General features: G+C 41.7%; 4 protein-coding genes and 1 non-coding gene across 7 annotated transcripts; 3 read left to right on the plus strand and 2 right to left on the minus strand.

The window, feature by feature from the left end:
* Window positions 1-32: 32 nt before the first annotated feature.
* LOC116213747 (pentatricopeptide repeat-containing protein At1g25360) lies at window positions 33-2,854 on the minus strand. Its single transcript, XM_031548794.1, has one exon. It carries the CDS (start codon window positions 2,669-2,671, stop codon window positions 272-274), a length of 2,400 nt encoding a protein of 799 aa, XP_031404654.1. The 5' UTR covers window positions 2,672-2,854; the 3' UTR covers window positions 33-271.
* A 3,575-nt stretch (window positions 2,855-6,429) lies between these two features.
* LOC116213931 (uncharacterized TPR repeat-containing protein At1g05150-like) lies at window positions 6,430-9,322 on the plus strand. Its single transcript, XM_031549083.1, has one exon. The coding sequence runs from the start codon at window positions 6,579-6,581 to the stop codon at window positions 9,012-9,014; it is 2,436 nt and encodes an 811-aa protein (XP_031404943.1). The 5' UTR covers window positions 6,430-6,578; the 3' UTR covers window positions 9,015-9,322.
* A 988-nt stretch (window positions 9,323-10,310) lies between these two features.
* TRNAE-CUC lies at window positions 10,311-10,383 on the plus strand. The gene has a single exon. It is a non-coding gene; the product is annotated as a tRNA-Glu (tRNA).
* Window positions 10,384-13,705: 3,322 nt separating this feature from the next.
* Window positions 13,706-17,722, plus strand: LOC116215236 (transmembrane and coiled-coil domain-containing protein 4-like). Of its 2 annotated transcripts, none has more exons than XM_031550872.1 (15): window positions 13,706-13,957; window positions 14,086-14,170; window positions 14,260-14,751; window positions 14,844-15,012; window positions 15,123-15,275; window positions 15,429-15,526; window positions 15,726-15,817; window positions 15,967-16,037; window positions 16,129-16,264; window positions 16,420-16,479; window positions 16,567-16,652; window positions 16,743-16,819; window positions 16,913-16,983; window positions 17,237-17,294; window positions 17,385-17,722. In XM_031550872.1, the coding sequence occupies exons 1-15, from the start codon at window positions 13,746-13,748 to the stop codon at window positions 17,529-17,531; spliced, it is 2,007 nt and encodes a 668-aa protein (XP_031406732.1). In that variant the 5' UTR covers window positions 13,706-13,745; the 3' UTR covers window positions 17,532-17,722. The 2 variants fall into 2 exon arrangements, with proteins under 2 accessions (XP_031406732.1, XP_031406733.1); XM_031550873.1 differs by having other exon boundaries at window positions 13,822-13,957; window positions 14,279-14,751.
* Window positions 17,723-18,002: 280 nt separating this feature from the next.
* On the minus strand, window positions 18,003-22,489 carry LOC116215237 (SH3 domain-containing protein 2-like). 2 transcript variants are annotated; one of them, XR_004158435.1, is made up of 11 exons: window positions 22,324-22,489; window positions 21,658-21,777; window positions 21,512-21,581; window positions 21,249-21,400; window positions 20,625-20,726; window positions 19,666-19,866; window positions 19,511-19,573; window positions 19,252-19,413; window positions 19,069-19,143; window positions 18,382-18,550; window positions 18,003-18,244 (listed from the first exon to the last, which is right to left on the minus strand). XR_004158435.1 is itself a non-coding variant. In XM_031550874.1 (10 exons), the coding sequence occupies exons 1-10, from the start codon at window positions 22,381-22,383 to the stop codon at window positions 18,434-18,436; spliced, it is 1,122 nt and encodes a 373-aa protein (XP_031406734.1). In that variant the 5' UTR covers window positions 22,384-22,488; the 3' UTR covers window positions 18,003-18,433. The 2 variants fall into 2 exon arrangements, 1 of the variants encoding a protein (XP_031406734.1); XM_031550874.1 differs by having other exon boundaries at window positions 18,003-18,550; window positions 22,324-22,488.
* Between the last annotated feature and the right edge of the window lie 358 nt (window positions 22,490-22,847).

The following is a 22,847-nucleotide window of genomic DNA, read 5'->3' on the forward strand; positions in this document are numbered from 1 at the left end:
TGAGTAAATGATTCAGTGATAATAGATCGATGTTCGAGTAAGAGCATCTATGAATTTCAAAATATTCTGGAAAAAATGTATCTGAAAATATCACAAATTCGAGCAATCAAAGCAGCCAATAATTGGCATCTCTAACATCTGTTTTAAGGAAGGATTAGTTTCCTTTGCTGAGCTTTGTCTCATTCCATTCAAAGAAAGAATATGGCCAAGGATCCGGGATCGAATCGAAAAACATCTGATCTATAAAATCCTTAGCTGAAGCTCTCCAAGCCTACCAGTAATTACCACAGGAGCACTCTCCATCCCTGAAGTGATGAAACCTCTTCCCATCCCTCACCACAATCTCCCTCTGCACAACTTTCGACATGAATTTGAAGGCGTTGTGGCAGTCCCCGCAGATCCTGAGGTTCTTGAAGACCCGAACGGTTGCTCCTTGGGGCAGCTTCATCAGTCCGAAAGCGACTGCAAGCTTCTCACTGTGGGTCGAAAGTGCATACTCCTTGTGCTCGTGCGACTCCATTTCATGCAGAACAAACTTCGTGTCGGGCACGTACCCAAGTTTCCTCATCTCAATTCCTAACCATTCCAAATAATTATATACCTCTTTCACCTCTGGGTGAGCGGTATCGTCCACAAGGAAAACATGGACCATGCTCTCAACTTCGATCCAACTGCACCCAGGCTCCTTCTTCACCCCTCGCTCCCTCATTAACTTCCGAACTTCGGCCACTTCTTTCCATTTTCCAGCAGTAGCATACATGTTGGACAAAAGCACGTACGTCCCATCATGCTGAGGGATCAGCTCCAGTAGCTTCTCGGCTGCTTCAACCCCTAAGTCTATCTTGTTGTGAACACGGCATCCAGCGAGAAAAGCCTCCCAGATTGGCGGGCCTGGGACACAAGGCATCGAATCTATAACATCCTTTGCTTCCTCAAACTTTCCCGCTCGGCACAAAAGATCGACTAGACGGGAATAGTGGTCCTCCCCTGGTTCTATACCATAAATCTGCATTGAACCAAAGTACCGACGCCCTTCGGTTACTAATCCTGCATGACTACAAGCAGATAACACAGTGAGGAAACTTATCCTATCAGGAGCAATCTCTTCCCTGAGCATCTCCTGGAAGAGATCAACGGCTCGAGCGCCCTTCCCATGCTGTCCAAGTGCTGCAATCATTGCATTCCAAGAGACGGAATCTAAACAGGGCATGGTGAGGAACACATTGTAAGAATCTTCCACCGTCCCACACCTCGCATACATTGTTATTAGGGCATTTCCCACGGAAAGGCTTGAGTCATGCCCCAATTTCATGATCTGCCCATGGAGCTGCCGTCCATGTTCATGGGACCCAAGTACAGCGCAGGAAGTGATTGCCCCAGCGAATGTATAATCCCATGGGTCAAATCCCTCAAGCCTCATCTGATTGAAAACCTTCAATCCTTCTTCTCCATACCCATTCTGGGCTAATGCTGAGATGATCACCGTCCATGCCAGCAGGCTCCGCTCAGGCATGTCCCTAAAGAAGGTCCTTGCCTCTTCGATCTGTCCTGAACTTACATATCCTGATAAGACCGCATTCCATGAGATGAGGTCTCTCTCAGGCATTCGATCAAAGATCCTCCTCGCCAAATGCGAATTCCCACATCGATAATATAAAGTAATCAGTGAATTATTCACCGATAAGGAGAAATCCCGTGAAGGGTTCTTCTCAGTCTTCAGAACATATGCGTGGACTTGCTTCCCGTGTCTGAGCAACCCTGCATTAGCGCATGCGCTAATAGTGGTTGTGAGGGCAAACTCGTCCAAGTAAATCTTGGAAGAATGCATCTTCCTGAAAAGGGCTAGCGCATCCTCGAATCGACCGTGGTGCACATACCCAGAGATCATTGCATTCCATGAGACTCCCAGCTTCTCATCCATCCGGTCGAGGAACTCACGAGCAACCTCAAGATCGCCATTCCTCACTAACCCTGCGATCATGGTCGTCCATGTCAGCTCGTCCCTCCTATCCATCTCGTCAAAGAGCTTTCTCGCGGAACTCATCAATGATGAGGAGGAGTCCAATGGAGAAGATGCACATTTCACGTAAGCTGAAATAACAGCATTGGAGACCGAAGTTATCTTCAAAGTTCCCGACTTCAATGCGGCGCAGTGGAACTGCTGGCACTGAGACTCCCGTTCGGCGACCATCGAGAGTGCTCCAATAACACTCGTGAAGGAGAACTCCTCAGGGTTTAATCCATGACGCTTCATTTCCCGGAAGAGTGTGATTGCGTTGTGACCGTCATTATTATGGGAGTAGCCCGTGATCAAGGCATTGTAGATGACAGTGTCTCTGATACTCAACGGGGTGTCGTCGAATATCTTCCGGGCGAGGGAGAGGTCCCCGGAGGCGGAGTATGCGGCGACCAGGGTGGTCCGCGCGACGACGTCCGGTTCAGGGATTTCATCAAACAGGCGACGGGCGTAAGGGAGGTTGGAGGACTTGCAATAGATATCAATCAGGCGGTTGAGGATGTGGCCTCGCGGCCGGAAACCCGAGGCAATCATGTGGGCGTGGACGGCCCGGGCGAACGGGTAGGAGGCCGGGCCACCGGGACGGCAGCATTGCTGGAGCTGGGCAGCATAGCCGTTCGCCGCGGCACGGTAGTCCAGTGCACGGCGGTTCATTGTCGGGCAGCTCAACTGTTGTCATGGTCCTGTCGGAAGAGTAATCATCGATCGCACGAAAGCAAGACACTGAAGGAGGAGAAGCTGCACCGAGGGTACGACGGAGATTTGACCGCCGCGGCTGCGGCGCCATCTGTTTGAATTTACAGACGCAGAGCCCATCAAAGCCCAATTACTAATGGGCCTCATCAGTCAAGCCCACTGGGCTGATAAAATAAAAGGCCCAAGCGAATATCAGCGGTTGCCGGCAGCATGTCCGCGAGTTCATGCCGTTATGTTGGCGGCAATGGGAGTTAGAAAGTGCAAAAGTACAACAACACAAATCAATCAAACAATCGCTGTTTAATATTTATGCCGTTATTGGCGCTTGCCTCCTTTGGTTTGATCCACTTTTTGCTTGTAGTCCACGGGGGGGGGGGGGGGGCATGCTTTCAAGTCAAAATTTCATAATCGATGAATAATGATAAACGTGAATGTTTTTTACTTTGGTAAATTATTCGAAGAATCTGAATCTTCAAAGCTGAAAATTACCCTATGTATCACATCGTTTAGAAGTAATGTAAGTTCTCTACGTGAAATTGTGTATTCTTTCTCGCATTAGGATTATTTACTTGTGAACTCCATTTCTACTTTGTGATACTTAATATGAGCAAAAAATACATTATTTCACATTCTTTATTGACGTTATCAGTGGATGAAAAAGTTCAGAAAATTCGTATTGATTTTCCGAGATGTCACTTGGATTTTGCTATGGGGTAGCTTTTTTCCATGTCAAAGTTTGAATTTTTCAAGAAAATCCCAATGTTCTTCTATATACAGGTTTTGTTTAATGCGAATTCTTATAAGTTATAACCCCTTTTATGATTGAAAAAACTTTATTGCACGTTGGGAAAGACTCTATAATTGAAACGCTTCGTATTTCCATTTTATATATCTATGAGTTTCTTATTCTATCTCTGCAGTAATAATCATATACAATATTATAACCTATATTTCTAGTAATCTAGTATACCTATTAACGAGCAAAATTTTAATACTATACAAGAAGTTATTATAGGTCCCAGATGAGACCATAGAGCGAGCGCCACTTTTTCCGCTCTCCATGTTTTTTTATTAATTTGAATATTTTTATAATTTTTTAATCTCATTTTTTTTTCAATACGCTTTTAAATCCGATAGACCAAGGTAACATGTAATCAGTTAACCAGCGGATGCTAATAATCTAGTCATTATAATTGGACCTTTTCTTTAGGATAAATACAATGTTTTTTCCACAAATTTTATTTTATAAGTGGGGAACCTTCTCTCACTCTTGGGTATCTAATTTTTTATTTCTAATTCCTACGTTTCTTAAAGCTCTTGGACCGCCCGAATTTAGAATATTCTACTTTCACGTAATTCACAAGATTCAATAAGTAATAGATATTTCACGATTAATGATCAGGTGAAAGAACCAATAACTATGATGAAATATATATATATTTTTTTTTCCAAATTTTAGGTTGTGAATGAAAACCTTTTATTACTCTTGAGTATCTATTCTTTTGTTTCTAATTCCCACGCTTTTTAAAGCTCTTCGATCCTCAAATTTGGAGTTTTATACTTTCATGTAATCCTCAAGATTCAACAAGCAATTGATATTATATTTCGAGATTAAACGATCAAGTGAAAAGGCAGATTATTATGATGAGACCAGTTATATCGGAAAAATTAGTTTTTTTCTGTAACTTTTATCTATATTTGTCCCTATGTGTATAAGTTTTATTCACTTTTTTTATGATTATATATTTACACAAATAGTTTCACCTACGAAAACAAAATTTTATTATTCCCAAGTAAGTATTGAATCATGTTTTTTTTATCACTATCGTGTATAAGCATTTCTAATTTTTCCCGAATAGTATATTATTTGACACAATACACTCTACTTACCATCTCTATCTATTATCTTTTTCTAAAAGATAATATATATATATATATATCCTGCAACTTATTTTTCTTTACAAATAATTACGCGAGGAAGGTAATAAAAAAAAAGAATGTCTTTCTTTCGATGCGTATGCTTTATTTTCATTCATTCACGAACCTCTTCTATATTGTATCTTTTTAAAGATTATAGCATACATTTATCTTTTTGTGTTATAAGTAATACATTTTCTCGATTTACCCATATAATAAGACCCATAACGACAGTTGATTATCATTGTTAATTTAACTTTCACAAATTTATAAATTGGGACTATTTTCTTTTTTTTTTAGAATACAGAATATTCTCCTTTACTTAATATTATTTGCAAAATTTCAAATAATTTAATGCAGTTCTTGGACCCGTAACGAAGCGCGGGTATCATGCCTAGTATATAATAATTTCAAATTTTGACTCACATAGTGAAAGAATGATTTCATGATTAATCTTTTTATAATCTTAATATTCCCATTAATCTAACAATAGCCGAACAATAATCCCATAAAGAGTGTTTCAATCCGATGTTCACTTGTAGTGGAAAAGCATTGAGAGGGATTGACACTTGAGTTCTAATATAAGGTAACCAATAGGTGTCACGTCGGTTAAAGGTTGCCTTTGGCAAAAGCCATCTGTTTTTGCCTACGCCTACTTGGGTAAATCAATCATTAAATAGTATTACTTAATGAGGTTATCTTAGTTTGGTACGTCACTTTCGTTTCCCTGATATTTAACATGCTAAGAAAATATTTAATTGGAGTTTATTGAGAAATTCATTATGTGCACCATAAAAAAAGAAAATGAAACTCATGTTTCTCAATCTTCCAAAAAAGAAAAAGGGCAGAGAGAGAGAGAGGGGAGAATGATGACACCCACTATGCCAACTGGCAAATCATCAACTTTCCTTTCGAAAAATCCATTTTCCAACTGCCAGCTCAATTATTAAACTTATCAGAAAAATCATAAAACGCTTACAATAAAGGAGCCTTTCTTTGTTAAATCTCTCCCCTTCCTCCCCCCATCATTGATCTGCATCAGATCCTAGAAATTTTTCAATGCTTCCAATTATCACGACAGAATTCTTTCATAATTCTATCTCGCCACGTAACGAGATAATATATCAATAAGATTACAACAAACGAGTATGATTTAGTTTGTGAGTGTTGTTAATGTAAAAGTGATAATATAATTATTGAAAAAAGTAAAATTTGATTTCAAAATAAGTTAAAGTGTTTAGAAGTAACACCAATAAAATGTTAGTTGAGTGGTAAAGAATTCCAATCTCCAACTAGATTAGTTAATAGTCACTGATATTTTAGATACTAAAGTGTACACCAAAAATGTTTAAAAATAATAATTTGAAACCGATAAAACTAAACTTTATACTTGAAACAAAGAAGATATAAGAACAGTTTTTATAAATACCAAAAAATTTATTGGGAAAAATTACTTTTTTCACTGTTGAAGTTGTAATGGTTTTAAAATGATTATCCAAATACTATTTATACTTAAAAGTTAGTAAAGAAAATGTTTATTTTACTTCTATCGTACTCCTAGACGAAGTATTAATGGTTTTACAATCAAATGTGTAGCATCATAATGTCATTCTCACCATGTCCAATTAAGGAAATATTATTTGCAAAATTTTTTTCCTTATCGAAGAAAGTGAAACACCAACAATTAAATTGGTGTTAATCACCTGATTTAATTAATTTGATAAAGCCAAATAAAAAAATAAAAAATGAGGGGAAGTCATAGAAAGAAAAAAAAAATGTATATATATATTTCTCTCTCTCTCTCTCTCTCGCTGCTTCTTCCTCATCTTCTTTCGCTTTTTATTTTTCCTTCCAGGCCACCTCATTTCCTTTGCCTTTGGTGTATACAAAAAAATTGAGGAAAAACGGCCAGATTTTGCCCTCCACAAACCCTAACGGGGAGACGGAAATGGCCACCAGGGGGAGCAGATCCGAGAAAGTGAAGAGGATATTCCAGCAATTCGACTCCAACCGCGACGGCGGCCTCAACCGGGAGGAGATGGCCGCGCTCGTCGTCGCCGTGAACCCTCGGGTCAAGTTCAGCGACGAGCAGATCAACGCGATCCTCGATGAGGTCTTCCGGACCTATGGCGAGTACATTGATGGCGAGAAGGGCCTCACGTACGACGGCCTCCTCCGTACCTACGACGACGGCGCCGGCGACGTCGACCGTGACTTCGACGCGCTGGGCCTCGAGCTCAATTTAGACGAGGACGCCAAGAACAAGGAGATTAGGGTCAGGACCGGGTCCGACGAGGTGTCGTCCTCCTCTATCGCGGATGAGAGGGCGATGGAGTCGCAGAAGAAGCAGAGGACCGCGGCCTGGGCCGTGTCTCCGAACCACGGGATCGTTTTCGATGACACGTGGAAGATAGTCGACGATTTGGAGATTTTGATCAAGCGATTGAAGGCGAAGCAGGCGAAAGACGGAAAATTGAGAGGCGACAACAACAATAACAACAATTTTGATTCGTATTCAGATGCCGGATGGTCCCGGGAGTTGGGGCCGTCCTCGGAGATTAGTGAAAGGAGGTTCTTTTGGGAGGAGTCTGGGCACGACTATGCGGTTTTCGTGAAGGAATTGGGAGTTCTAAGGAACAGGGCTGATGGGGCGAGGTCTAGAGAAGAGGCGTTCGACGGGCACATGGCGATCGGGAGGGTTCTCTACGATCATCAGCTGTTTAAGGTGGCCCTTGTGAGTTTCAAGAGGGCTTGTGAGCTGCAACCTGTAGATGTCAGGCCACATTTTAGGGCCGGCAACTGTTTGTATGTTCTTTGCAGGTATAAAGAAGCTAAGGAAGAGTTTCTGTTAGCTCTCGAGGCAGCCGAGGCAGGAGGGAACCAGTGGTCCTACTTACTCCCTCAGATTTACGTCAACCTCGGAATCGCTCTCGAAGGTGAAGGTATGGTTTTAAGTGCCTGTGAGTACTATAGGGAGGCTGCTATATTGTGCCCGACTCACTTTCGGGCCTTGAAGCTTTTGGGTAGTGCACTTTTTGGCGTAGGAGAGTATAGGGCGGCCGTTAAGGCCTTGGAAGAGGCCATCTTTATGAAACCCGATTATGCCGATGCCCACTGCGATTTGGCATCGGCTTTACATGCAATGGGCGAGGATGAAAGGGCTATTGAGGTGTTTCAGAAGGCAATTGACTTGAAACCTGGTCATGTTGATGCCCTTTACAATTTGGGTGGACTTTATATGGACCTGGGTAGGTTTCAGAGAGCTTCAGAGATGTATACTCGGGTTTTGTCTGTTTGGCCGAATCATTGGAGAGCTCAGCTCAACAAGGCTGTGTCTTGGCTGGGGGCTGGGGAAACTGAGGAAGCCAAGAAAGCACTGAAGGAGGCACTGAAGATGACTAATAGAGTTGAACTGCATGATGCGATAGCCCATCTTAAGCAGTTGCAGAAGAAGAAAGTGAAGGGCAATGGAGGTGCCAATGGGGAGGGAGCTTTTGTCATCATTGAAGCATCGAAGTTCAAGACTCTGGGTGAGAGGACAACTCTGAGGCAGGATTTAGCAGTTGCCCTTCAAATTAGGGCTTTTCAGCGGGTCACCAGGTTGAGTCGCTGCGATGTGGAGCTCTTGCAGCAGGAAATGTCTGGCAGTGATGTCCCTATCTCATATTCTGGCACAGGTGCTCCAGAGAAATCTATTCGGAAACCAAACTTGGAGCAGATCCTCCGCAAGCTCCTTAATTTCCTGAAGCCAGAGACGTTCCAAGGGGCAGTAAAAGCGATAAACGAGAGGATCCTTTCTGTTCTAGATATGACAGGCTCTGGTCGGGTTGACTTGGGGATGTTCTATGCTGTTCTTGCACCCATATGCAGTGGCCCACCTGAAAAGAGAAAACGTGTCGCCTACGATGCGCTCTTGTGGCGAAGCGTGAATGATGGGATCGCTCCATCCCAGATAAGAAAGGTCGATGCCCTTGATTTTATCAAGTTGTTAAGGGCTATCTATACCCCCTCGAGTGGCAGTAGTGAGATCCACGAGGTACATGGAGAGATGGACATTTCGATGATTTCCTTCTCCGAGTTCCTTGTGATGTTCGATGATCGGGATTGGGGCTTTGGCATCTTATCCACTCTGATGAAGCTCGAAGCAGGGGACAGGAATCGCCACGGTCGCTACGTTTGCTCGGTTTGCCGATACCCAGTCATTGGGTCTCGGTTTAAGGAAACGAAGTCCCATTTTAGCTTGTGTAATCAGTGCTACAGCGAGGGTAAGGTGCCTCCAACCTTCAAGCAGGAAGAGTACAGGTTCAGAGAGTATGTTAGCGAATCGGAAGCAGTGAAAGATAAGTGCACATGCTTTAATATGCAATCAAACAGCGCATCCTAACCATGTTGACCCTTGGAATTTTCTTTTGTTGATTCGGTGCTGCTTCCATTTTTTCCTGTTCTAGTTGCTCAGCGTGTATCTATAGTTCGTCGGCGTCTCAAGTGTGCGACAGCCCTTGTGTAATTGAACACATGCTCCTCGGTGTCTCGTTCTCGGTTTTGTTTAGCTGCTAGAAGTTTTTTGTGGTACCTCTGTCATGTACAGTCCCCCCCTCAATGTGCGACTCTGCGCTTGGATGTAGAGTCCGCATCAAGAATCCCAAGATGCTAATTGAAATGTCTCCATTTTCTGTTTGTTCTTTCTCTGACGTTCGGATGTGATAATATAATTTGCGGTAGATTCTGTTAAGAGATCAAACAGTTCCAGTCTTGCCCTTTTCACATTCTCAGATCAGATGGTCTTTAATTGCTGGGTGAGAAGGGGAAATTCCACTTGAGAAACGAACCTCGCACCTCTTGGTTCCAAGTCGAGAGGACTGCGTTTCACATTCGCCACTGACACTACTGAGACTTTATTCTCTGTTGTCGGTCAAGCAACTTTTTGTCTCTCCTCTGTTTTAGGACTGTTGGAAAGAAGAAGAATCCTATTCTGGCACCGGCAAGATCTGATTGTTGGGTCCAAGTAGATGAGGATCCGAGGTAGAAGAAGAATCAGAGCTAATTGCGGACAATGAGAAGCTAATAGTGGTTGCACATGCGCTTTACCAAGAATCAAAGATTAAAAGAGATTGGAATGACACTACCAATTACTAAACCCGAATCAAATATGTTACGTTATTGCGATTTGATCCCGTTCGGTTTGCTGAGCCTCTAGACGAAGCCTTCCTGGAAAATAAAAACAGGTCATTAAGCTTATTCTAGTGATCTCAGAGAAAAGTTTCTTTCGGATTTGATATGCTCTTATTGTGTATTTTCGGCTCTAGTCCTTATCATATATCGATGGTCGTCTTCTTTCCCAAAGGCTCCGCAATGAGCATGCATCATATCCACGTGATGATGTCCTGAAGGCTGAAGAAGTAATTGGAACGAGAAGCAAAGAACCCAAGGGCATAGAACACAATCTTCTGAACCACTACATCCGTAAATTATAATAATTTTTCATCCCTAATGTTTCAATCAACCATCAATTTTATCTCTGAAGTTAAAAAGCTATAGATCATGTCCTGATGGTTTGAAAAAATCCAATGCAGTCATTCCGTTGGGACCCGATTGACGGCCCTTCAACTTCGGGGACAAAATTGATGGCTGAGTGGGAGGGTTAGAAAGAAACCGATAATTTTTGACAGTACAAAGCAACTCCGTTGTAGTCTAGTTGGTTAGGATACTCGGCTCTCACCCGAGAGACCCGGGTTCAAGTCCCGGCAACGGAAATTACATTTTTACTATCTGATATTTGTATTATTATTATTTTTTTTATAATTCTGTCCATACTTTATTTCTTTTTGCCCTATTATATTTCTTGATTTTTGTACAAAAGTAACAATAAAAGAAGGAAAGTGAACGGAATAATTTATATTCTAAGCAAAAAAAAAGGAAAAGAAAACTGAATATTATATAATTCTACATGAATATTATGATTCATGATGAATGTACTCTGGTTATTGCTCATACAAAACTTGATATGCGTATACATTGCTACTGCCATGGCATAAAATTTATCTTGCTTCCATCAATACGAAGACGACTCGATTATTCTCTTGTTACACATGATTAAGTTGCAGATGTATGCAGGAACTCGTACTGGGTATCATCATTCAGGCTTTTGAATCTGATACCGTAACTCCCGGGGGAGATGCCTGGTATTGGAGAAAAGCGCCAGAGAACGGGACTGCAAAATGAGGAATAGGGGCTACACTGCCTCCTCCGAAGTCCGGCGCTGGGCCCCAAGTTCCGTAATCCTCAGCGATTCCCGTCAGACTACTCTGGTGGTGGCCGTCTCTTCCCATATCTAGACCCTCCATTGTTGACAACCTTGGAGCTATAAGCATCACGCATATAGTCACTATTCCCCATATCACCCTCCTCCTCATGCAAGGTGCATGTCCAACCGGCTTACGCGTCCGAGCAGGCATTATTTTCCCGTACATAGAACTGCCGATGACTGTCTCTCGTCTTGATCAAACCTATATATGATCAACTAGTTTTATACCTAATAATGCCGTGGTCGTGATTAAACTTTTGCAAAGCGTTTGTTTGTTAACACGACGCGGTGGTTGAGTAGAGTCGAACTGGTATTCTGTGTTTCATGCTCATGGGATGAGCATCATGATTCTTGCATGAATCAGTTCTGAGACCGAATTCCCCAGCTATATAGAGTTATTTTGATATTAACTACTTAATTATCTAAGCTTTTACTGATCAAATCATGTAATAATGTGTCATAATTTCACTTGTATCACAGATTAAAAAAATTATCGTTACAGCTATCAACGTACGTACCGTAGATCAGTGGTGAAAGAGCCAATCGAGTACATTCTAAAACTAGTGATACTAGCAAAGATCTGATGAATTTCAAATAATTAAAAAAAGAAAAAAGAGAGAGCATATAAATGTACGAGTGTCGAACATATTTTAGGCTGCATCTTCGATCAGACAAAGACCATGTACAAGTCATGGCACCAGAAAGGTCCATTTTAGAAGCGTACTCTTATGCAGACATAAATGTAGATCGTAGAATTATATAATTTTCTCGATGTGCACCACTTGGTATCTGAAACCCCAATGAGTCCCAACTAATAATCGTAGATTTTATACATTTACAAATACGGAATTTGAGATTTGATATAGGAAAATAAGCGTCGAATCACTTGAATAAATCCTCCGTATATACCAAAGGCCATGGGAGAATTGGGCATTCCTCGCATGGATATCCGTAATAGAGCGCTACTTGGCGATCTCGTCTCTAGACCATCAACTTCTAAGGCTCCATGGGCTTGCCTGCTGCGACATCAATTCACCCCGTAAAGCCTAGCTCGACTTCAACAAGGCTCCAGTAACTGGAAAGCGCTGAGGGTTGGTATGGAAGTTTGGGAAAAAGGTGCAAAGTGGTCGATCGGTAATGGTTCCTCAACCCGCTTTTGGACGGATAGATGGGCAGATACAACTACTCTTAGAAGTCTCATTCATGGTCCGTTGCTTGCTCAAGAACACAACAGACTGGTTAACTCTGTCATATCAACCAGCCGATCTTGGGACTTCTTCTCCCTACCCTTCGTACTGTCCAAAAATATCCAAAAATCCATTCGAGGACTCCCAACGGGACTTAGGGATGACGTTCCAGACTCTATCATTTGGGGACTCACTCAAGACGGTCAATTCACCTCAAAATCAGCCTATCTCCTCTACCTTGATCACTATAACAGCCCGGATACTCAGTGGGAGTGGCTTTGAAAATGTTCGACTCTTCCCCGCATCCTTTATTTCATGTGGCTTTGCTGCATGAATAAACTTCCTACGGCTAGCCACCTTGCTCACCGCGGGCTGTCTATACCACCGTATTGTCCCCGCTGTCCCTCAGAATTGGAAACCACAGATCATATTCTTCGGAGCTGCTCCAATGCACGATCCTTTTGGAAACACTTCAGGGTCCTAGCACCTGCGTTGGCCACCTTCACGGAGTCTCTCACAGAATGGGTGCGGCAAAACCTCACCAGTAACCTTGCATCTCACCTGCATATTCCTTGGCGGGTTCTCTTCCCCTTTACCATTTGGGGCCTCTGGAAAAACAGGAACAACCTCATCCTCTCTTCGAAACCTCTCCATAGTAACCTAGCCGAGTACACCATTCAGAAAGCTGCGGAGTTCTATGCAACTATGCCAAATAACTCTCCATTGTCCAACTCTACCATTCATGTCTCCTGGGAACCCCCCACAGATGGATTTCACAAACTCAACACTGATGGGTGTTCGAAAGGCAATCCTAGCATAGCTGGGGCGGGTGGCCTCATCCGAGACTCACTTGGTAGATGGATTGTTGGGTTCTCGATGAACCTTGCGTGCACTACTGGCCTAGTTGCCGAACTCAAAGCACTAAGACAAGGATTGACAACTGCTCGTGCTTGCGGAATCAACTGCCTTGTGGTTGAACTTAATGCGAAGTTGATTTTAAATTGGGTATGGGGGAACACTCCCAATATGGTATTAATAAATTTGATCGATGACTGCAATACCCTTTCCCAACAATTTGAAGTTATTATCTTGAAGCATACATACAAGGAAGCCAATCAATGTGCTGATCATCTTGCTAACATTGGAGCGAAATCTTCGGATAGCCTCGATATTTTATCTCAACCCCCTCCTTCTCTTAGGGAGTTCTTATTTCAAGATAATATGGAACTTTCGTTCTTGAGATCTGTAAGTGCTTTGCGCATAGACGATTAATTTCTAATGCATTTCATTTTTCTACCAAAAAAAAAAAAGTCCTCCGTATATAATTATTGAACTTTAATAATGTGAGTGACAAAAAAAAAAGGGGGCATCGAAGAAGTGGGTGGGCTGGCCCAAGAGCAGTAGCGGTCAAACTCGGTTCGGGTCAGTTCTACTGGAATCCGGACCAACCCGAGAACCAAAAGACACGTGGCCTCCTTCCACGTGGAGCTCTGTTCGTCTTTCCCGCGCGTACAGTAGCTGAGCTAACCGTTGATGCGGAAACGGCGCTTCACTATTTGGATCGGCAGTCCGTCATCTCTTTCACCTCCATTTTCACTGCTGACGATATCTCCGGTTTTGGGTTATGGAGGATTGGATGCTGACGCAGACGGAGAGGTACGCGGCGGCGGCTCTGTTTGCGCTCGCCCTCCACCAGTCTAAGCCTTCGGATGCTTTAGCATCCATCGACAAAGAGCCAGTCGGTGAAGGCGTGAGCATCGGCAGTGGAGGCTCGGTTTCGGATGAACCGCAGCTGTGGATCCACGAGAAATCGGGTCTCCTTTGGCCTGTTCTCAGGTTCCTCTCCGATTTCCTTAGTTCAAAAATTTCATGCCATCCCAACATATGTAGAGGTCTATGTAGAGGAAATTATGCTTTTATGAAGTGCTGATGATCCGGTCTTTTATTGAATTCATGTCAAGAAGGTTTTTAGAGGTGGATGAGAAGACATGGCAAGGGATAAAGGAAACTGCCGGTTCTTCCTCGCAAGTCCGGCATCATGTTGGCTCGGTATTTGGCCTATTTTTGTGGTGGTTCCTTTCCATCCTCTTGGGAACTATGTTTTTGATCTGTTAAGTTTGATATTTACGTCATTTCAGTTCTTGAAATTGCTTTTAGAGGACAGAGATGGAACTAATCCCGAAAGCAGGGATAAGGAGCTCGGTTTAGAGAAAACGGTTGACGCCATGGTGCTTAACATAGAAAGCAGCGCGATCTACCCGGAAGATCAGAGAAGTCATGAATACGAGAAAGAGTGCCGAGAGAAATATGCCACTGTTATGACAGATGTAGGATCTCGTGAAGTAGCGGAAAACGATGGCACTGCTGAGAGCCCACATGCCGAGAAATCATCTGACCACAATGCGAATAATGAGTCAGGAAGCAGAGTTCCTGAGGAACCTGTGGAAGAGGGAGCAAAACTGAGCCGGCACAGAAAGTTGAAAATTTGTTATGAGCTTCTTTCGGCTTGTATAGGCAACAACTATGCCGAAAATGATGAGAAGTCTCCTGCAAGAAAGGGCTATGATGCCCGGCATCGCGCAGCTTTACGGCTCCTGGCAACCTGGCTAGTTGTCCAATGGATTGAAATGGTTTTTCCCTTCGAAACCAGAAGCACCTCTTGTCCTTATTTTTTGTACTTGGAGGTTATAATATGATCGATTCAATAAAAAATCCTCTCCAGGAAGCATTGGAGATGATGGTGGCATGCTCTATAATGACATCAATTGAAGGCGAAAATGCGAAGGAAGAAGAAAGAGAAGCATCGGGAGGCATGTCGGATAGATGGAAGCGTGGGACTATGATAGGTGCAGCTGCTCTGACGGGAGGAACATTGATGGCCATCACTGGTGGTACAAGAATCGTTCAATTTCTTTCTGATAGAGGACTGCTAATTTAAATCGTGAAAGTTCGTAATGCCGTAAACTGTTTCTGTGAGTTCTGAAAATATAGCTCGTGACAGGTCTAGCTGCTCCAGCTATTGGTCAGGGATTAGGGGCCCTGGCTCCTACAATGGGCAGTCTTATCCCTGCAGTCGGAGCTGGAGGATTCACCGCAGCAGCAACTGCCACAGGATCTGCTGCAGGTTCTGTTGCTGTTGCTGCGTCATTTGGAGGTATGAAAATCTTAATATACATGACTAAGAAATCATTGTCTTGATAATTTCGGCTAAGCATGTAGCAAAATGTGAAAGAGAAACGAGTAACGAGTAAATATTCAACTATACTAAACATGTAGCTAATAATTTGTTTTTGCTTTCATGATGCAGCCGCTGGAGCTGGCCTCTCGGGATGTAAAATGGCTAAACGAATTGGAGAACTTGAGGAATTCGAATTCAACGAGATAGGGAAGAACAATAACCAAGGCGTGAGTCCTCAATCGTTCGTAGCCATAGTCTCTTATTGTTTTCTTTTTTCTTTTTTTTTAGTCCTTTAATACAAAAACTGAAGGAAGATCTGTTACTAACAACGGGAAGAGACTGCTGTCGAGCAACAAGTATACTATCGACTCTGTGGCATATGCTTGTCGATTTTAACTCATTACATGATAAACCACTCTTTTTCAGTGGCTTGCAGTCGAGATTTTAATCTCTGGACTGGCTTTTGAAGTCGAAGATTTTGTAAGGCCCTGGGAAGGTCATGACCAAAACCTGGAGAGGTATAAATCATTTCTTCCCCCCTTCTTTTTCCCTCGTTCTTCAACTGTGGTTTCCCGCTTAGTTTGGATTCTTTCGGATCAATAGGCAAGCACAAGAGTTTAGTAGCGTAGGTCATTTCGAAAGACATTTATCTGCTACAAAAATGCAGGTATGCATTGCAATGGGAGTCGAAAAATTTGATTGCGCTCAGTACAGCAGTACAGGACTGGCTTACTTCGAGTACTCTATGACCCTTTTGAGTTCCATTATTTTATAGCATGTCACAGAGCAAAGTCATTGATAATGTCGTCAATTTCGCCTCATGTTGCAGGAATTGCTCTTCAGCTGATGAAGCAAGGTGGAATGATGACTGTCTTGAGTTCACTTATGACAGCTTTGGCTGCACCCGCCACGTTAGTTATGGCATCAGATCTTATAGACAGTAAATGGGCAGTAGGAATCGACAGGTTATCAATAGATACTCTTCTCCATCGGATGTTGCTGCACATTCGTAACGAGTGATCCAGAAAAATCCTTCAATATAAGTTCTCAGGGATTCTTTACTAAACAATGTCGTACTTCCTCAGTGCTCCAGCTTCATTCCTTTTTCTTTGTTGATCAGATCAGATAAAGCTGGGATACTTCTCGCGGAAGTGTTATTGAAAGGGCTTCAAGGGAACAGGTACAATTTGATTGTGGTATTAGTCTCCAAAGATCCATCGAGCTTCTTTCCTGAACTATGTTCATCAAACTTATTCTTGGTTTTTAGACCAGTTACGCTCATCGGTTTCTCTCTGGGGGCTCGTGTAATCTTTAAATGTCTGTCATATCTGGCTGAAGCTGGTGAAGACAACGGTAAATCTAGACCGAACATCTACATTTTAGTTGGCTGCTGTTTTCTCATGATAAGGCCATTTTTGACTGGCACTTTTCGGTATCTTGCAGCTTGTCTCGTTGAAAGAGTTGTCCTTCTCGGAGCACCGATTCCTATCAAAGATGAAAGCTGGGAGATTGCCAGAAAGGTAGTTCAGAACCTTCTTACTGTAATTCCCCCTTTCTTTATTCTTTTCCTTCTCGTTTTAACTCTATGTACTGCATTCTGCTATTGCACGAAGATGGTTGCCGGTAGATTCGTCAATGCGTATTCAAGAAACGATTGGACCCTTGGCATTGTATGTCGTGCGAGGTACCTATCAATTTGATCTAGTTTCACTCCTCTTTTCAGATGCATTATCTATGAACATGCATAACAATTGTATTGTTAACTTAATCCATGATTTTGCAACAGACAACATTAAACACTTAAGCCGGCCGGTTAAGAATTTAGAAACACCTTGATCTTCTATTGAGGAAAACCTATATCAGTGAATAATGCTTTGGCATAGACTCGTAAAAATCGACTCTACCTTACCGGGATTGACCAGTTTTGCTGTTTCCAGTATGCTTTCTCAGGGATTAGCTGGGATTCAACAAGTCGACTTTCCCGGTATAGAGAATGTAAGTCCTCTGGTGTTGCGTCCTGCGGAGATTTCTCAGTTCATCCGTTTGCAGCTCTTTGATTTTGTTTTTTTGTTGGGCTTCTTGCAGGTCGATGTTACGAGATACATTAAAGGCCACTCATCGTATCTTTGGATGACGAAACAAATACTGAACCAGCTGGAGCTCGACAATCCTCATCCTGTTTTTAGAACTGCAAACACCGAAATACATCAACCTAAGAACTCTCCTCCATGATAGTTAACAAGATCGGTGGAATTGAAAGGAATTTGGCGTTTGATCTATTAATTTCATTTTTATGTTAGGAGACGTGAATCCTTTTCAATAGCTTCCAAGCAGAAATCTTCCTTCGTGTATGAATTTGCAAGTTGTTCGGTTGAGGTGAACCTAATAGACTCTTCAATGCATCCATCAATATGCTGATGTTATTCTGATGTTCGCTAAACACGGAATCGAGCTCGTGTTTCTAAGAGTTACATACTCGTCGAGCAATAACAGAAGTTCGACAACTGACGATACCAACCATTCTCTTCTAACAGCCATAACGACTTCGCAATAGCAAGAATTGAGTGGAGAATGAGGGTAGTAAAGTCTTTTAAGCTTGTCATCGAGTTGAAACCAGCAGTACGTAAAGCGAGCAACTACCAATCATCTGTATAAGAATCGTTTCAACAATACAACTCGGAACACTGGTCTGTTCCACCGACATTGACGATCTCAAGCTCCTTATATTGCTCAAATCTATTTTGGGATACAATTTGGAATATTGAAATTCAGAGAAGTGCCATAAGACGAGAAAACAACACAAAAAGCCATGTATCTATTGTATTCACTCATCAAAAAGACAAACCAATAGCGGAACAGTGTCGATCTGCGGCAGGGAAGAACAATCCAATCCAAAGCATTTGTGATTATGAAACAACATTTGATTCAAGGAATGTCGGTATGACCTACATACAATTCTCGAGCTATAATAATGGAGAGAGGGAAGAGGGATAAGAAAATTTGATCTACAACACATCCCAAATGGGAGACCAAAATAGCCGAGTCGAGCAAATATTCGAGTCAGGAGGGACAGAGAGCATACTTGAGGGAACTCACACAGACAGAAGGCGTGATTGGACAACAAGGAATGGGATTCAAAAGACGTGAGCCATTTTGCTTGCGAGAACTCGTTCTCTCCTTTCGATGTAATCGAGCGGGAACCAACCAGCTTTCCCTTTGCATTCTCCCTCTGCCCAACCGCTGTTTGAAACCTGTGTACATTATAGAGAACGGAAGTTGAATGGATTCTGTGAGAAAACTACCATGGGATGAACAGAATTCAAAACAGCAACTAACAGAAAGACATGGTTGCAAGTAATTAGAAGACCAGCACGCCCAAAACAAGAGTCTTCGGAATGTGAAGGCATCTCCACTCATTCTGCTATCACAAGCAACACCTCCTAAGATCCTAAGGATTGAAAGCACCTAAGAATCTAAAGTTGGTGATTACATCTGAAAGGTCAGATCTGCAAGCGGATATGGAAAATTCTATATAAAGCGCTCCTCCAAAAACTCAGGACCAAGAAACCAGTAAACCAAAGATATCTCTCAGATGATTGTATTATAAAAATTTTGTCTTTCGACAGATTTCAATATAAGCTTCTGATATTACGGTTTCCCCGTCATTTTGAAAATGGACTTTGCCACAAAACAGCCTACTGATAAATGCAAGACAATTGACTTAACTTCAGAAGGGCAGTGAAGCAAGAAGTAAAAAGCAAGTAACAACCTTACGGACAACAACGTAGTCTCCAACGGACAAACTTAACTCCATATCAGACACACCGCGGAATGAGTGCATAACCTGCATTTAATTGATGGACTGTTAGTAAAGAGATAGTCACATGGCATATTAGTTTACTGAACCAAACAAGCTTCAGAAATAAACTTCAACATAAAGTGAGGTGATCACCTCTCCCAAGAAATAGTCAACAACATCAGATGACTCATCATAGGTAGGAGTAAAAGTGTTATTGATCTCGTCATATGATGGTGGTGGAGGCATCGAGTTTTCTGCAGGTGCACTAGGAGTTGGAGATGGAGATGCCTCAATTCTCTGGCGCTCTGATGTTAACTGCTCATAACCAAAGAAAGGATATTAAAAAGATGACTAGATGTTGCCCTAGCTAAAATGAAAACAAATAGAGGGTACTGACGAGAGTAATTCACACCTCGCCTTCGAGTTGATCAAGTATGTTCAGAACTCTTTGATGATAGTTCCTCTCTGATTCCACCTTTATTTACAAATAAGACGGAAGCAGAATTATGACTAAAATCAGAATCAGAACTAGAGGTGACGAAAAGATATTAATGAACAGTAAATCACCATGGAAATGAGGCGCTGAAGAGTCAGCCTCTGCTGTTGGCCTTCTACAGCAGCCATAGCAGCACCAGCTTCTTTTCCCATGGTTGCCACATTTGACCTCAGTTCTTGAAGCTTTGTTTCGGCAGCTTCTAATTTCATAACATATTCGGCAGTACCCATGGATTCCCTCACCTTTGCTTGACGTCTGGATACATCAATAGCCTGCAAGGAGAAACAAGAAGGCCTTGTGTCGTGAAACAAGGTTTTCATAGAGCATCTTCCTTTATTTTACAAGCTCCATTCTGAACTTGCTGCCACCATTAAAAATCTTCCAGAATCACTTCACATCTGAAGACCACAAAACTAAAGTTCTTACACGGGACTGATAAGACATGTGTCTTGGAATTGTAAAATCAAATATGGGGGTATAAAAACAACAGATATATGGGCATAAACTTTTATTTAATCCTTAAATTAGTCATTTTTATTTGCACCCGCTGGTCAAATCCTTCAATCTATTTGCCAAAAATTTCAGGATTTACCGCATAACACAACTGAATAGATATTCAGTTATACGACCGTTTTTACCACAGAAAATAGAGGTGAGCCACAGCTATTGAAAAGTGAACTCGTGGAATGCAAGCGGCAGGAAATCAGTGAAAAAGTGGCAGAAATTAAGAGAAAGGCCTATCTTCAGAAAAATTATCATATCATGCTCCTTTCACATAAGGCCTTCTAGCTGAGTCCAATTTGACAACTTCCAATAATTCTAAATTTGACCATTTAAAATTGGACGTTTGTTTGAACATAACTCTGAGTTCATCTAATTTTCTACCTGATTAAAATCAGAAATATGGTTGAAATTTAAGCAACCAAACATTGCATGCTCGTGACAAAGTTACCAGACAGCCCTGGCCTCCTATCACAAATTGAAGACAATATGGAAGACAAGCTATGTCACCATGTGTAGAGAATGTTACCTGAGCTTCAGCCTCTTGACGCATTCTATCGTAACGTTGGGCAAGTTGTCGAGCATCCTCTAGCGGCGCACCCATAACCATTGCTCTCAAAGGCTCCGCAACCTGGAAAGATATAAAAGGCTCAAATGGCTTCATTTTTGTTTTGTGATAAGCGCAAGTTTATTCATAACAAAACTTCTGTACGAAGTTCACAAAAGCAAAATTCAAATGGCACCATTAGCTTGCACTTGTTTTTCAAGTCGGATCACTACTCTACCCAACTCAACTCTATTCTTCCCCAAATTCAATAATATAATCGTTACTATTTTGTCTTCTATGTCATTTATTAATAATTTCTCACTCATTTTTTCCTAACCATATTTATAATTAATTTTTTTATAATAAATTCCCCACCTACTTCCACACACACACACACACACATATATATATCCTCACACATCAATATATTTGTCAACACTTGCAATTCAACTCGAAAAACAAATGCACCTGTTGTGTCATAATGACTGTACACTTTGACATGAATCAAGAAGATAGTTACTAGAGAAGCAATCTCACACATTACTTTCTATAAGAAAGATCTAATCTACCAGTAGCAATAGATCATTCTACAACAAATTCACGTACCTGTGTGCCCAGAGTTTTCAATAGATTTCCACGTTCTTTCTCCATTGCAGCACGAGCTCTTGAAAAACTGAGGGCCGCTTTCGATAATGTATTGCCACTTGTACAAGTGTTTTCAGAACCATATTTTCTACAATCCTCTGACAACTTGGTACCTATAAAAAAAATAAAATAATGCTGCATGTTATATACCATTACTTGGTCCAACCTCACCGGGTTCCTCATTATCAAAATATATTGCAAATAGATACTCCAGGTTAACTAACCTATCTCAAGTTGCTTGGACCCATGAACTATATAACCTTCAACACCACGAACTATCTCCCTTTGAAAATGCTGAGAAGGTTGAACATGACTAAAGGTTAGTACGGGGAAGCTAAAAATAGTAGCAACGCAAAAGATAGAGACAAACCTTGGCAGCGCGTGTCGATATGTATAGTTTCTCGAGTCTTTGATGATTCTGAATATCTGTCTCATCAGATGCAACATTTTCTGCGCCTCCATATATACCACCAGCAAATTGTCTGAAGACCTGAGACAGTTGAAATTGAGACAGAGATTCAGACTGTAACATAGGCTATCTTTTTTAAAATGTTGGCCTCAAGTTCATGAAGCACAGGTTTCCATCTAACAGCTCCCCTGAGGAGAAACCTTATGGAATCGATGTTGGACTCATCGGATCCCGAAGACTTTAAATTCAATCTGTATTCTCCACCACTGGTGCAGATAAAGCTTTCACATTTTGATTCATTCGAACGGGTCTAAGCTACAAGAATCTTCAAAAATATTCCGGAAGGACTAATCTTCAAGCTCAAAGAAGCTAATACCCTAATATGTTCAATCGATCCAAACAGCAAAAAATTCACGGTTCCCCAATTAGCTTAATTGCATCAGCTCGCCAGATGAATCGACAGATGAACCAGGAACAGTAATAACATCGTACGACAAAATGGGGGTCGAATTCAGCAAGATTAGCAGAGATTGATGAATTCCCCAACCAAACAAACGAATCGCGGAATCGTTTTCGGCAAATCTGACAAGAAATGAAACGAAACAGAGAGGAGAAGATGGGATTTACCTGCTGTTGCTTAGCGACCTGATCTCTGAGCTTCGTTGCCTGTTTCCGGATTGCCTCCATTGATTATCGATTTGAGCTCCGCGGAGACAAATTTTGAAATCAAATCTATAGCAGTAGCTGATCATACGAAGATGATGATGATGATCCAGCCAGAACCGAGTTTTGATTAGTCGTTCGTTCCCATGTAACGACGAGGCAAGGGTGTAAAATGGATCCGGGTCGGGTCGGGTCGGTTCAGTTAAGTCGAAAATTGAATATATAAATAACGTAGTTAAATTTGATTTAATTTAATTTAGTTTGATTTAAGGTGATTAAGACAAAAGTAATTGGGAAAAGTACGTGAGAAAATTTGAAAAAGAAGATAAAAAATAATTATTATATTGATAAAATTGAGAAAAAATATTCAATAGTTGAAAGAATTTAGTATTAAAAAATTAATTATAATAATAATATATAATAAAAAGTAAGATAGAGAATTTGAAAAAAAATGATAATTGTGCTATTGAATTGAGAAAAAAATTAAG

The sequence above is a fragment of the Punica granatum genome, chromosome 7 (genome assembly GCF_007655135.1).
Source record: "Punica granatum isolate Tunisia-2019 chromosome 7, ASM765513v2, whole genome shotgun sequence".
NCBI classification, from domain to species: Eukaryota; Viridiplantae; Streptophyta; class Magnoliopsida; order Myrtales; family Lythraceae; genus Punica; species Punica granatum.

Bases quoted from the DNA above. Each gene is read 5' to 3' on its own strand.
- LOC116213747 (XM_031548794.1), bottom strand. From the start codon at position 2,671: ATGAACCGCCGTGCACTGGACTACCGTGCCGCGGCGAACGGCTATGCT.
- LOC116213931 (XM_031549083.1), top strand. From the start codon at position 6,579: ATGGCCACCAGGGGGAGCAGATCCGAGAAAGTGAAGAGGATATTCCAG.
- LOC116215236 (XM_031550872.1), top strand. From the start codon at position 13,746: ATGGAGGATTGGATGCTGACGCAGACGGAGAGGTACGCGGCGGCGGCT. The intron at 16,038-16,128 runs GTACTCTATGAC...CTCATGTTGCAG, and splicing joins ACAGGACTGGCTTACTTCGA to GAATTGCTCTTCAGCTGATG. The intron at 16,984-17,236 runs GTACCTATCAAT...TGCTGTTTCCAG, and splicing joins GGCATTGTATGTCGTGCGAG to TATGCTTTCTCAGGGATTAG.
- LOC116215237 (XM_031550874.1), bottom strand. From the start codon at position 22,383: ATGGAGGCAATCCGGAAACAGGCAACGAAGCTCAGAGATCAGGTCGCT. The intron at 21,778-22,323 runs GTAAATCCCATC...CAACTGTCTCAG, and splicing joins AGGTCGCTAAGCAACAGCAG to GTCTTCAGACAATTTGCTGG. The intron at 20,727-21,248 runs GTACGTGAATTT...ATATCTTTCCAG, and splicing joins TGAAAACTCTGGGCACACAG to GTTGCGGAGCCTTTGAGAGC.